General features: G+C 46.0%; 1 protein-coding gene across 1 annotated transcript in view; it reads left to right on the top strand.

Annotated features, from left to right (window-relative positions):
• Positions 1-12,066, top strand: part of LOC121554741 (mitogen-activated protein kinase kinase kinase 11) — a 46,145-nt gene that overhangs the window by 27,582 nt on the left and 6,497 nt on the right. The window contains exons 3-9 of the mRNA XM_041868469.2: positions 730-878; positions 2,812-2,987; positions 4,835-5,081; positions 6,379-6,495; positions 9,750-9,921; positions 10,040-10,146; positions 10,265-10,993. Of these exons, the coding sequence (XP_041724403.2) occupies positions 730-878; positions 2,812-2,987; positions 4,835-5,081; positions 6,379-6,495; positions 9,750-9,921; positions 10,040-10,146; positions 10,265-10,993 (1,697 nt within the window). The remainder of the gene's footprint in view (positions 1-729; positions 879-2,811; positions 2,988-4,834; positions 5,082-6,378; positions 6,496-9,749; positions 9,922-10,039; positions 10,147-10,264; positions 10,994-12,066) is intronic.

Consider the following 12,066-nt stretch of genomic DNA (forward strand, 5'->3'; position numbering starts at 1 on the left):
CAAATTCACCCTCACTAAATGGTTTTGAAGCCACTGCGATTTCATTAGCAATGAGGTAGCTAGCTTTCACTGCAGCGTCACTGATGTCTCGGCTGTGAGTAAACACAGACTGCTGTTTCTTCAGACCCGCCAACAGTTCATTCACCTTCTCTCATCTCCGCTGTCCTTGAAAGTTGTCATATTTGTTGGCATGAAGACTCACATAGTGGCGACGAAGGTTATATTCTTTCAGCATAAATAGGATGACCATTTTTCTTGGAACACTCTGCACTCTGCGTCCACTTTTCTCTTTTTTGACAGAGACATATTGGGGCAATGAGGGTGCCAAAGCACATAATGTTAAAAGTAGAAGCCGTAATAAATATCGCGGGCAAAACAAAGTAGCTCATTGGTTGCACGTGCTTGACCTACTTGCTCTGCCCCGGTATAAACAGTTTGCTTGCTTAACACAATTGCTATTGCGCCATCCAGTGGACGCAATTGGAACAGCAGTTTATTTTATTGAAAAATTGCAGCGCATTTTTATACTTTACAAAATTATTATATATTTTTTTATTTATTATTAATTTTTTTTTAATCATCTCGCGGGCCGGATTAAACCCGTTTGCGGGCCTGATCCGGCCTGCGGGCCGGACGTTTGACACCCCTGTACTAGAAGGACCAGGGAATGGTTTGAGAAACTGCCCTAACCTTCCATTGATGGCTCCTCTCACCCTCTCTCCTCCCCAGCTATGGTGTTCTTCTGTGGGAGTTGCTGACAGGAGAGGTTCCCTACAGGGGCATAGATGGTTTGGCTGTGGCCTACGGAGTGGCTGTCAACAAACTCACCCTCCCCATCCCCTCCACCTGCCCAGAACCCTTCGCCATGCTCATGGCAGGTAAGAGACCTCTGTGTGTGTGCGTGTGTGTGTGTGTGTGTGTTTTAAATTTGGTGTAACCATTATTCTCTCTCTGTCTCCATTTCCTCAAACCAGGAGGCTGAATAAAAAAATGAGTGTTCTGTAAAATGTTAGATTTGGTCATGCACAAGAAAAACATTCTGAGCTACTGGTTAGGTTGTGGCTGCTGTTCAAGGATGTTGGAGGTTGTTGTTGGTTTGCTGTGTTGGTGATGGTTAGATTTGACAAAACCACTAATGAAATAATTTGGTCATCAGTCGGGTATACAGCCTTGACAATGCCTAGCCAAATTACAGCCATAATGCGCTTTAAGTTGTAAACTCAGCAAAAAAATAAACGTCCTCTCACTGTCAACTTATTTTCAGCAATCTTAACGTGTAAATATTTGTAAGAACATAACAAGATTCAACAACTGAGACATAAACTAAACAAGTTCCACAGACATGTGACTAACAGAAATTGAATAATGTGTCCCTGAACAAAAGTGTCCCTAGTTGTCAAAAGTGACAGTCAGTATCTGGTGTGGCCACCAGCTGCATTAAGTACTGCAGTGCATCTCCTCCTCATGGACTGCACCAGATTTGCCAGTTCTTGCTGTGAGATGTTACCCCACTCTTCCACCAAGGCACCTGCAAGTTCCCGGACATTTCTGGGGGAATGGCCCTCACCCTCCGATCCAACAGGTCCCAGACGTGCTCAATGGGATTGAGATCCGGGCTCTTCGCTGGCCATGGCAGAACACTGACATTCCTGTCTTGCAGGAAATCATGTACAGAACTAGTAGTATGGCTGGTGGCATTGTCATGCTGGAGGGTCATGTCAGGATGAGCCTGCAGGAAGGGTACCACATGAGGGAGGAGGATGTCTTCCCTGTAACGCAGTGTTGAGATTGCCTGCAATGACAACAACCTCAGTACGATTATGCTGTGACACGTGACGGACCCTCCACCTCCAAATCGATCCCGCTCCAGAGTATAGGCCTCGGTGTAATGCTCATTCCTTCGACGATAAACGCGAATCCGAACATCACCCCTGGTGAGACAAAACCGCGACTCGTCAGTGAAGAGCACTTTTTGCCAGTCCTGTCTGGTCCAGCGACGGTGGGTTTGTGCCCATAGGTGACGTTGTTGCCAGTGATATCTGGTGAGGACCTGCCTTACAACAGGCCTACAAGCCCTCAGTCCAGTATCTCTCAGCCTATTGCGGACAGTCTGAGCACTGATGGAGGGATTGTGCGTTCCTGATGTAACTCTGGCAGTTGTTGTTGCCATCCTGTACCTGTCCCGCAGGTGTGATGTTCGGATGTACCGATCCTGTGCAGGTGTTGTTACACGTGGTCTGCCACTGCGAGGACGATCAGCTGTCCGTCCTGTCTCCTTGTAGCGCTGTCTTAGGCATCTCACAGTACGGACATTGTAATTTATTGCCCTGGCCACATCTGCAGTCCTCATGCCTCCTTGCAGCATGCCTAAGGCACGTTCACACAGATGAGCAGGGACCCTGGGTATCTTTCTTTTGGTGTTTTTCAGAGTCAGTAGAAAGGCCTCTTTAGTGTCCTACGTTTTCATAACTGTGACCTTAATTGCTTACCGTCTGTAAGCTGTTAGTGTCTTAACGACCGTTCCACAGGTGCATGTTCATTAATTGTTTATGGTTCATTGAACAAGCATGGGAAACAGTGTTTAAACCCTTTACAATGAAGATCTGTGAAGTTATTTGGATTTTTACGAATTATCTTTGAAAGACAGGGTCCTGAAAAAGGGAAGTTTCTTTTTTTGCTGAGTTTAGATTTGTTTGTGCATGAATTGTGTCATGTCCTGAATTTACAGGGTTATGTATGCTTTGGTAGTGGAGTAACTGTCATTTGCATGTTATTATAATTCGTCTCAACTCGATGTGTCTGCCTTCACAGAGTGCTGGGATCAGGACCCACACCACAGGCCCAACTTTGCCTCCATCTTGGTTCAGCTGACGGCTCTGGAGAGGCAGGTGGTGGAGGAGATGCCTCAGGACTCCTTTCATTCCCTACAGGAGGACTGGAAACTGGAGATCCAGGACATGTTTGATGAGCTCAGGGCCAAGGAGAAGGTGAGTGAAACGGCTGTCTTTTAGAGAGAGGCTGGGATGGTTGTGGTTATTGTGTGTGAGTTTCTAATAGACATGGAGAAGTAGGAGTGTGCTTGTTATTGATGCACATAAATGGAGCACCCCTTTACTTTTTCCACATTTTGTTACAGCCTGAATTTAAAATTGATTAAATTGAGATTCTGTGTCACTGATCTACACACAATACCCCATAATATCACAGTGGAATGTCAAAAAGTGGAATAAAAAATGTAAAACTGAACTGTCTTGAGTCAATAAGTATTCAACCCCTTTTTTATTGCAAGGCTAAATAAGTTCAGGAGTAAAAATGTGCTTAACAAATCTCATAATAAGTTGCATGGACTCATTCTGTGTTCAATAATAGTGGTTAACATGATTTTTGAATGACTACCCTATCTCTGTAGCCCACACATTATATGTAAGGTTCAACCACAAGCCCAGATTCAACCACAAAGACCAGGGAGGTTTTTCAATGACTCGCAAAGATATGGGTAAAAAAAAGAAAGAAAGGAGAGAAAAAAAGACACTGAATATCCCTTTGAGCATCTTTAATTTATTAATTACGCTTTGTATGGTGTATCAATACACCCAGTCACTTGCTCAGTTGCTGGAGAGGAAGGAAACTGCTCGGGGATTTCACCATGAGGCCAATGAGGATTTTAAAACAGTTAGAGTTTAAAGGTTGTGATACGAGAACTGAGGATGGATCAACAACATTGTAATTACTCCACAATACTAACCTAAATGACAGAGTGAAAAGGAAGCCTGTACAGAATAAAAATATTCCAAAATGTGCATCCTGTTTGCAACAAGGCGCTTAAGTAATACTGCAAAAAATGTGGCTAAGAAATTAACTTTTTGTCCAGAATACAAAGCGTTATGTTTGGGGGAAATCCAACACATCACTGAGTACAACTCTTCATATTTTCAAGCATGGTGGTGGCTGCATCGTGTTATTGGTATGCTTGTCATAAGGAAAGACTAGGACGTTTTTTAGGATAAAAATAAACAAAATACAGCTATAAGCAAAGGCAAAATCTTAGTTCAGTCTGCTTTCCAACAGGCACTGGGAGATGAATTCACCTTTCAGCAGGACAATAACCTAAACACAAGGCCAAATCTACACTGGAGTTGCTTACCAAGACGACATTGAATGTTCCTAAGTCTCCTAGTTACAGTTTTGACTTAAATCGGTTTGAAAATCTTTGGCAAGACTTGAAAATGGCTGTCTAGCAATGATTAACAATCAACTTGACAGAGCTTGAAGAATTTAAAGAAATTATAATGGGCAAATATTGTATAATCCAGGTGTGCAAAGCTCTTAGAGACTTACCCCAAAAAACGGACTGCTGTAATCTCCGCCAAAAATGCTTCTACAAAGTATTGAAGGCTCTGCTGTAGCCGGCCGCAACCGGGAGACCAATGGGGCGGCGCACAATTGGCCCAGCGTCGTCCAGGGTAGGGGAGGGAATGGCAGGCAGGGAGGTAGCTCAGTTGATAGAGCATGGCGTTTGCAACGCCAGGGTTGTGGGTTCGTTTCCCACGGGGGGCCAGTATGAAAATAATAATGTATGCACTAACTGTAAGTCGCTCTGGATAAGAGCGTCAGCTAAATGACGTAAATGTAAATGTAAATGGGTGTGAATACAGATATTTCGGTATTTCATTTTCAATAAATGTGCAACATTTTCTAAGAATATTAGTTTGTGTGTGAGTGTGTAATAAATACAAATTGTATTGTTTTATCTATGTAATGTGTGTGTGTATTTGCTTGTTTGCTATAAACAATAACTCCAGCAGTAACCACAAAAAAATCTCCCAATTTCCAGGAGCTGCGTTGCCGCGAGGAGGAGCTGAAGCGTGCGGCGGTGGAGCAGAAGTCCCACGAGGAGTTCCTGAGGCAGAGGGAGCAGCAGCTGGCCCAGTGGGAACAGGACGTGTTTGAGAGGGAGCTCAGTCTGCTCATCCTGCACATGAACAACCAGGAGAAGCCCAACGTCAAGAAGAGGAAGGGAACGTTCAAGAAGCACAAGCTCAAGGGCAGCAAGAACGGAGAGAAGATCAGCATGCCCCAAGGTGAGGGGACGGGGTAACTTGCTTGGGATGTCTTGAAATAGGAAATACTGGTCAATTGGTTGGATGGTCTGTGAGTCAGATAGATAGGCAGAGAAGGAATCAGTCAGTTGCCATTTGAAATCATTGAGACCTGGCCAAGAAGGCAGCTACAGTACTTGTCATTGTACTTAGTTCACCTCAGCTCACCTCACACTACTTCACGACTGAGTGTGCGGAAGTATTACATACTGTAGCATCATATCTTATAATGGCCATCCAAATACCCATTGATATTTGTTGCTAACTGCATAGGTTTTTACTAAACAATACATTCTAAATAGTAGGTAGAACTAGAAGTACACAGTGTGTCGTTTTAGTAAGTAGTAGGCGAGACAGATTTCGGACACGGCCATAATCAACTATAGGCTCACTTTCTCCTGTAGACTACTCCCATTGTTACTGATAAGAATCTCACCATAGAAACAAACCCACACACACACTTTCATCCTGCACACTCGTCATGCCTCATACGGACACACTCAGCGTTTCTCATACAGATCCACTCTCTCTTTCCAAATGCGCTCAGACTCTTACTGCGTGCGTGCATGAGTACTGTCTGTGTGTGGGTAAACTGGTGTATTCATGTTCAGTCTGTGTGTCTCTGTGTGTATGTGCATGTGTGCGCACTTGTTTATGCGCATGGGTGTGTGGAGGCTGTGGTCAGGCCTTCCCAGCAGCAGGGAAGAGATTTGATGTGGGGTTGATGAGAGGGACATGGAGCCAACCCAACCACGCCTCTGGGCTTCCTGTCACCCCTGGCTGGCCCTTCTCGCTCTATCGCTCTATCGCTCCCCCGCCCCCAACCCCCCCCAACATTTCCACCTACACACCCACAAAGATACATTATCCTACTACGCAAAGCTAGAACAGACATCCTTCAGGCCTCTCATGTTTTCGTTTAGTTTGGCCTAACAAATTACCATATTCTCATGGCATTACATGAAAAGGAAATTCAGACACCCACTCCACCACATTAATTATTTTCAAGGAGAAGCTAGGTAAACAATCTTGCCGAAGACGAGCAATTCCTTGCCTGTTTGAATCGGAGTCGAGTTCAGTAGGGCACACCATAGCAAAATGCTTTGCAACGGTAAAATAAATCTGTGTTCTTATTGTTACACAAGATCCGGTACTACCTCCCCGTTTACTCTGTTTCAAAACATTTTCTCTCTACTGAACAGGACCCAGGATTGTGATTTATTATTGTTTATTTCTGTGTGTGTGGCCTGTTCTCACATCTGGTGTATGTCTCTTCCAGACTTCATCCACAAGATCACAGTGCAGGCGTCTCCGGGGCTGGAGAAGAGACGCAATTCTCCTGATCTGGGCTCCGGCAACTCTCCCTCCTTAGGCCCACGCTTCCGAGCAATCCAACGTGAGTGTGGTCTTTCTCTGCACCACACATACACACACACACACCCTCTCAGTTCACACACTAACACACTATACATTATCTCAGTTTACACACACACATGCACACAAACAGGCATGTATGCAGTGCACGTGTGCATGACACACACACACACACACCTCATCCTTTGTTTGACCTATACCTATAGGTTTGTTTGACCTATACATGCTCACTTCAATCAGCCCTTACATTCCCTCTCTCCTTCACCCTGTCTTGCAGCCTCTCTCTCTCTCTCTCTCTCTCTCTCTCTCTCTCTCTCTCTCTCTCTCACACTCACACTCACACTCACACTCACACTCACACTCACACACACACACACACACACACACCCTTTCACAACAATACAGTGCCTTCGGAAAGTTTTCTGACCCCTTGACTTTTTCCACATTTTGTGACGTTACAGCCTTATTCTAAAATTGATTAAATCGTTTTTCCCCCCCTCATCAATCTACACACAATACCCCATAATGACAAAGCAAAAACGTTTTTTTTTTGAATTTTTTGCTAATTTATTAAAAATAAAACAACTAAATATTACATTTACATAAGTAAAAAAAAAAGAAAAGAAAAAAAAATTCAGACCTTTTACCCAGTACTTTGTTGAAGCACCTTTGGCAGCGATTACAGCATCGAGTCTTCTTGGGTATGACGCTACAAGCTTGGCACACTTGTATTTGGCGAGTTTCTCCCATTCTTCTCTGCAGATCCTCTCAAGCTCTGTCAGGTTGGATGGGGAGCGTTGCTGCACAGAGATTTTCAGGTCTCTCCAGAGATGTTAGATCGGATTCAAGTCTGGGCTCTGCCTGGGCCACTCAAGGACATTCAGGGACTTGTCCCGAAGCCACTCCTGCGTTGTCTTGGCTGTGTGCTTAGAGTCGTTATCCTTTTGGAAGGTAAACCTTCGCCCCAGTCTGAGGTCCTGAGCGCTCTGGAGCAGGTTTTCATCAAGGATCTCTCTTTACTTTGCTCCGTTCATCTTTGCCTCGATCCTGAATAGTGTCCCAGTCCCTGTCGCTGAAAAACATCCCCACAGCATGATGCTGCCACCAACATGCTTCACCGTAGGGATGGTGCCAGGTTTCCTCCAGACGTGACGCTTGGCATTCAGGCCAAAGAGCTCCATCTTGGTTTCATCAGACCAGAGAATCTTGTTTCTCATGGTCTGAGAGTCTTTAGGTGCCTTTTGGCAAACTCCAAGCGGGCTATCATGTGCCTTTTACTGAGGAGTGGCTTCCGTCTGGCCACTCTACCATAAAGGCCTGATTGGTGGAGTGCTGCAGAGGTGGTTGTCTTTCTGGAAGGTTCTCCCATCTCCACAGAGGAACTCTGAATCTTGGTCACCTCCCTGACCAAGGCCCTTCTCCACCGATTGGTCAGTTTGGCATGGCGGCCAACTCTAGGAAGAGTGGTGGTTCCAAACCTCTTCCATTTAAGAATGATGGAGGCCACTGTGTTCTTGTGGACCTTCAATGCAGCAGAAATGTCTCGGAGCTCTACGTACAATTCCTTCGACCTCATGGCTTGGTTTATGCTCTGACATGCAACTGTGGGACCTTATATAGACAGGTGTGTGCCTTTCCAAGTCATGTCCAATCAATTGTATTTACCACAGGTGGACTCCAATCAAGTTGTAGAAACATCTCAAGGATGATCAGTGGAAACAGGATGCACCTAAGCTCCATTTTTCGAGTCTCATAGCAAAGGGTCTGAATACTTATGTATAAGGAATTTCTGTTTTTTTATTTTTAATACATTTGCAAAAATGTCTAAAAACCTGTTGTCGCTTTGTCATTATGGGGTATTGTGTGTAGATTGCTAAGGAAAATGTTTAATTTAATCCATTTTAGAATAAGGCTGTAATGTAACAAAATGTGGAAAAAGTCAAGGGGTCTGAATACTTTCCGAAGGCACTGTAGCTGTTCCAGTCCAAATATTATCTGACTTACTTTTAATAAGGGATCAGCAGTGTATTTGTTTCAGCCTTCAGTTCTAGTTCTGCAATTTCCCCTTTCTACCAGATAGGGGAGTCCTTGCTCCATGTGTTACAATGTCAAAATAATCTCTGCATTTTTACATGCATGTCTTGTTCCAGATTGAATGCCTTTTTACTGAATTAGAAACCAGCCTGGTCATTGGTCTTGGTGAGGCTGTGTTGCAGTACTTAGTAGGGGGTGGAGGTCCATTTGAGTAAGAGCACTGTTCTGGAGTCAGCACTAAATACAAATGAGAATGACTGTTTCCTCTTAGTGGGGGAATTCTCCCAATAGATCACGCGTCTACAGGAATTTTCTGTGTCGCAACAGACTGTAAGGGGTTTTCCCAAAATTCCCCATAAAATAGGCCTAACCACTGTGGTTGAGTTTAAGAGCACCATTTAATTTATATTAAATATTTAATTGGTTTAGCAGTTTCAAAAACCATCTGTTTGATTCCTTTATGCATTAAAAAGTGGGTTGGATTCATGACTCGGTAATAACGCGTCTGCTTAATGGTAATTTTCACGGTTTGAGAGTGCGGCTGTCATTAAAATGTATTTCCTTATTTAGCGAACATCTGTGCTAGCAATGTCAAGGCAGACGATGACTCACTGAACCCAGGGGCCATATGGGTAGAATTGTGTTAGCGCTTTAGCATCTTGCTAGTGTTTTAGCGTCTTCTCACTGTATCGGTCCATAGAGATTTCTGAGATGTCATAACTGACACAAACCTGATAGCACATTGCGTCTCAGTCGGAACCCCATTTGGGATGGCTGTTGAGAGCTGTTCAGAATCATGCAGCATTTGTTTAACATTAGCGTAACGTTAGCTAGCCCCGAGGGGGGTTAGAAAGTAGGCTGTTAGTGTGTCAGCATCAGGTGGAGTCTCACTTCTGTTATTGCTCTCTTTGTTCCCCCACTCTCCGTCGCTCCTCCCCTCTCTCCCCCTGTATACTTGGCTCCTCGGTTCCACACTGTTCCAGTGACATGTGAAATCTTGGTTTTAGCCCGGAGCACCTCACCTGTTCTGGTGCACACTGGCACACATGTATCCCAGCTAGAGAACGCAATGTGTTGGACAAGACCCAGTTGTTCTACTCTGTTTGATGGTTGTGTGTCACTGTCACCAACCTATGTTATGGTGCTTGTTTTAGAGGTGGTCTTGAACTGAAATGTATTGTGTGTGTTCATGTAAGTGTTTTTTAATTAATATACTCTCTCTCTCTCACTCCTCCTCTCCAGTGAGCCCCAGTGAGAACAACAGGGCATTTGGTCTGAGCTCTATGTGGCCCTTGGAGGCCCCTCCACACAACAAGCAGGCTAACGGGGACCGGCTGGGCCCTCACTGGAGGCCCCAGAGCCCAAAGAGCCCCAAGAGCCCCAAAGTCCTGCGCTTAAGCCCTCAGGAGAGCAGGTAGTAACCCTCTCCCTCAGACCCCTCCATAAACAGGGCCAGATATGGACAATTTATACCGTATTGGCTAAAGCAGAACTAGTGTGTTTTTAAGTCACTGTGTATGTGTGTGTTCCAGTCTTTCAATGAGAGCCAAGCTCCTGGAAATGGACAGCAATGAGAACGTAGACTCCAAGGATGACTTTGAGGAGTACAGACCCTCCACGCCACAGCCTGCCCAAAACGGTATGCTCTTCACCACTATTAGAGTTACACTACCATATTCACATGCACACACACCACCTCTAGCCTAACTCACTCTCTCCCTCTCTCCATCTCCCTCTCTCTCCCTCCATCTCCCCAGGCTCCTCAGTGAAGGAGCCCCCCAGGCCTTCTCTACCTCATGGGGACTCGGGCAGCGAGGAGGGGCTGGAGGGGGGTTCCCCGGCCGGTTCCCCCAGGCCCGAGCACCGTTCCCTGGGAGGCCTTCTGAGGAGCACCCACCGGGCCCTACTGGGAGGAGGCTCTCTCCTAGCCTCAGTGGCCCTGGGACGACACCTGGACGTGCCCCACATCCCCCCCAGGGTGCCCCCCCGGACTAACCCCCAGCCTCTGGACCACCACCACCCCCCGCAGGAGGTCAACATCACGGCCCCCAAAGTCCTCTCCTCCTCGGACCCCCCTGTGGTGGATGATCTTATAACCTTCTCCAGCTCGGAGCCCCTACACCGGCCCCTCTTTGACTTTCCCTGCGCCCTGCACGCCCCTGAGGTGAAACCCCTGCCCCTCACGCCGCCTCCCCCTCACCCCCGGGAAAGGGCCTGCCACAGGCACGCCCAGGCCCCCCGGAGCCCCCATCACCAGACCCAGGGACAGGCCAGCCCAGGGGAGTGGATCTGCCACAGGCATGCCCAGAGTCCCCACACCCCCCAGAGTCCCCAGCAGCAGATCCAGGTCCAGGGCCAAGCTAGCCCAGCGGAGTGGGCCCCTTCCCCCCACCACACCAACGGGGTGCCTGGTTGTGACGCCTGGGGCTATGGGGCGGACAGGAGGAGGAGGTCCAGCCAAAGCCTGCTCTCCGCCTCTCAGCTAGGTGAGGGTATATACACACACACGCACAAATACAAACGCATGCATGCAAGACAGGGGATTTTTCTTATTTCATCATTACAGAGCAAAAACACACATATCATCCAAATGCTTACATGTAGGTAAGCTCAGCTCTGACAGTTACTTTTACAGTCAGTCATTTAATGATGGTGGAGCAGGAGCACTGTAAATGTAATAGATTCTCACAGCGAACCTAAGGGGTGTTTTAAAGCGTTGCCCTCCGGTGCCATTTGATATGCTAACTTCATATCTAGTCGCAACAGTGTTCTCTCTGAGGAAGCCGTCTTGGAACTGCCTCGAGCTTATCATCAAGCCTGCGTCTGCTTGTAATGCTGCTAATAACTTTCATCTTATAACTATAATCAAACCACTCATCAACTCCTCACATGGTGCATGCAGAGGTGAAAGGTTAATTAAACAAATAACAAAGCTATTACCATATGCCCGAATATGTTCTGTTTTTTTTTTTGCGGTTGTTATAAAGTTGTTGGCAGCATACATATGAAATTGCTGGAACTGAAAAGAAACTCAGACCGCAGCAATTTGATTGCAGTCTCATGGGTACACTAAATATGCCTGTGTAATTGTGTTTCTATACTTGTGGCACCCTATTCCCTATATAGTGCACTACTTTTGATCAGGGCCCATAGGCAATAGGGTACCATTTGGGAGGCAGCCTTGGAGAGCTAACAATAGAGGATTTGTTATTTGTTGACTGAAAAGTGGTGTTTGGTTGGTTCTCCGTCGTGGGGTTCTTGATTGCGGTTCCGTGTCAGCTGAACTACTTAACACCTCCAGAGAGCTGTCTCAGATCGAACACCTTTGGGTTTCCGCCTCACCTTTTCAACCCTATCGTCTGCACGCAAGCTCGTCTCGCTTCAGTGCTTATTCAATGCCCCATTAGGATCTAATTTCCATCACTGAAAGTGGGGCTTTTCTCAGTCTGTAACGTTAGACTAAGAAGAAAATGTCTGCACACTTAGTCAATAGACATTTATTTGATGCGTTTTAATGAAACGGTATATACATATTTATTATCATCTCTGTGTCATCTCT

This window comes from Coregonus clupeaformis, chromosome 39, assembly GCF_020615455.1.
Source record: "Coregonus clupeaformis isolate EN_2021a chromosome 39, ASM2061545v1, whole genome shotgun sequence".
NCBI lineage: Eukaryota > Metazoa > Chordata > Actinopteri > Salmoniformes > Salmonidae > Coregonus > Coregonus clupeaformis.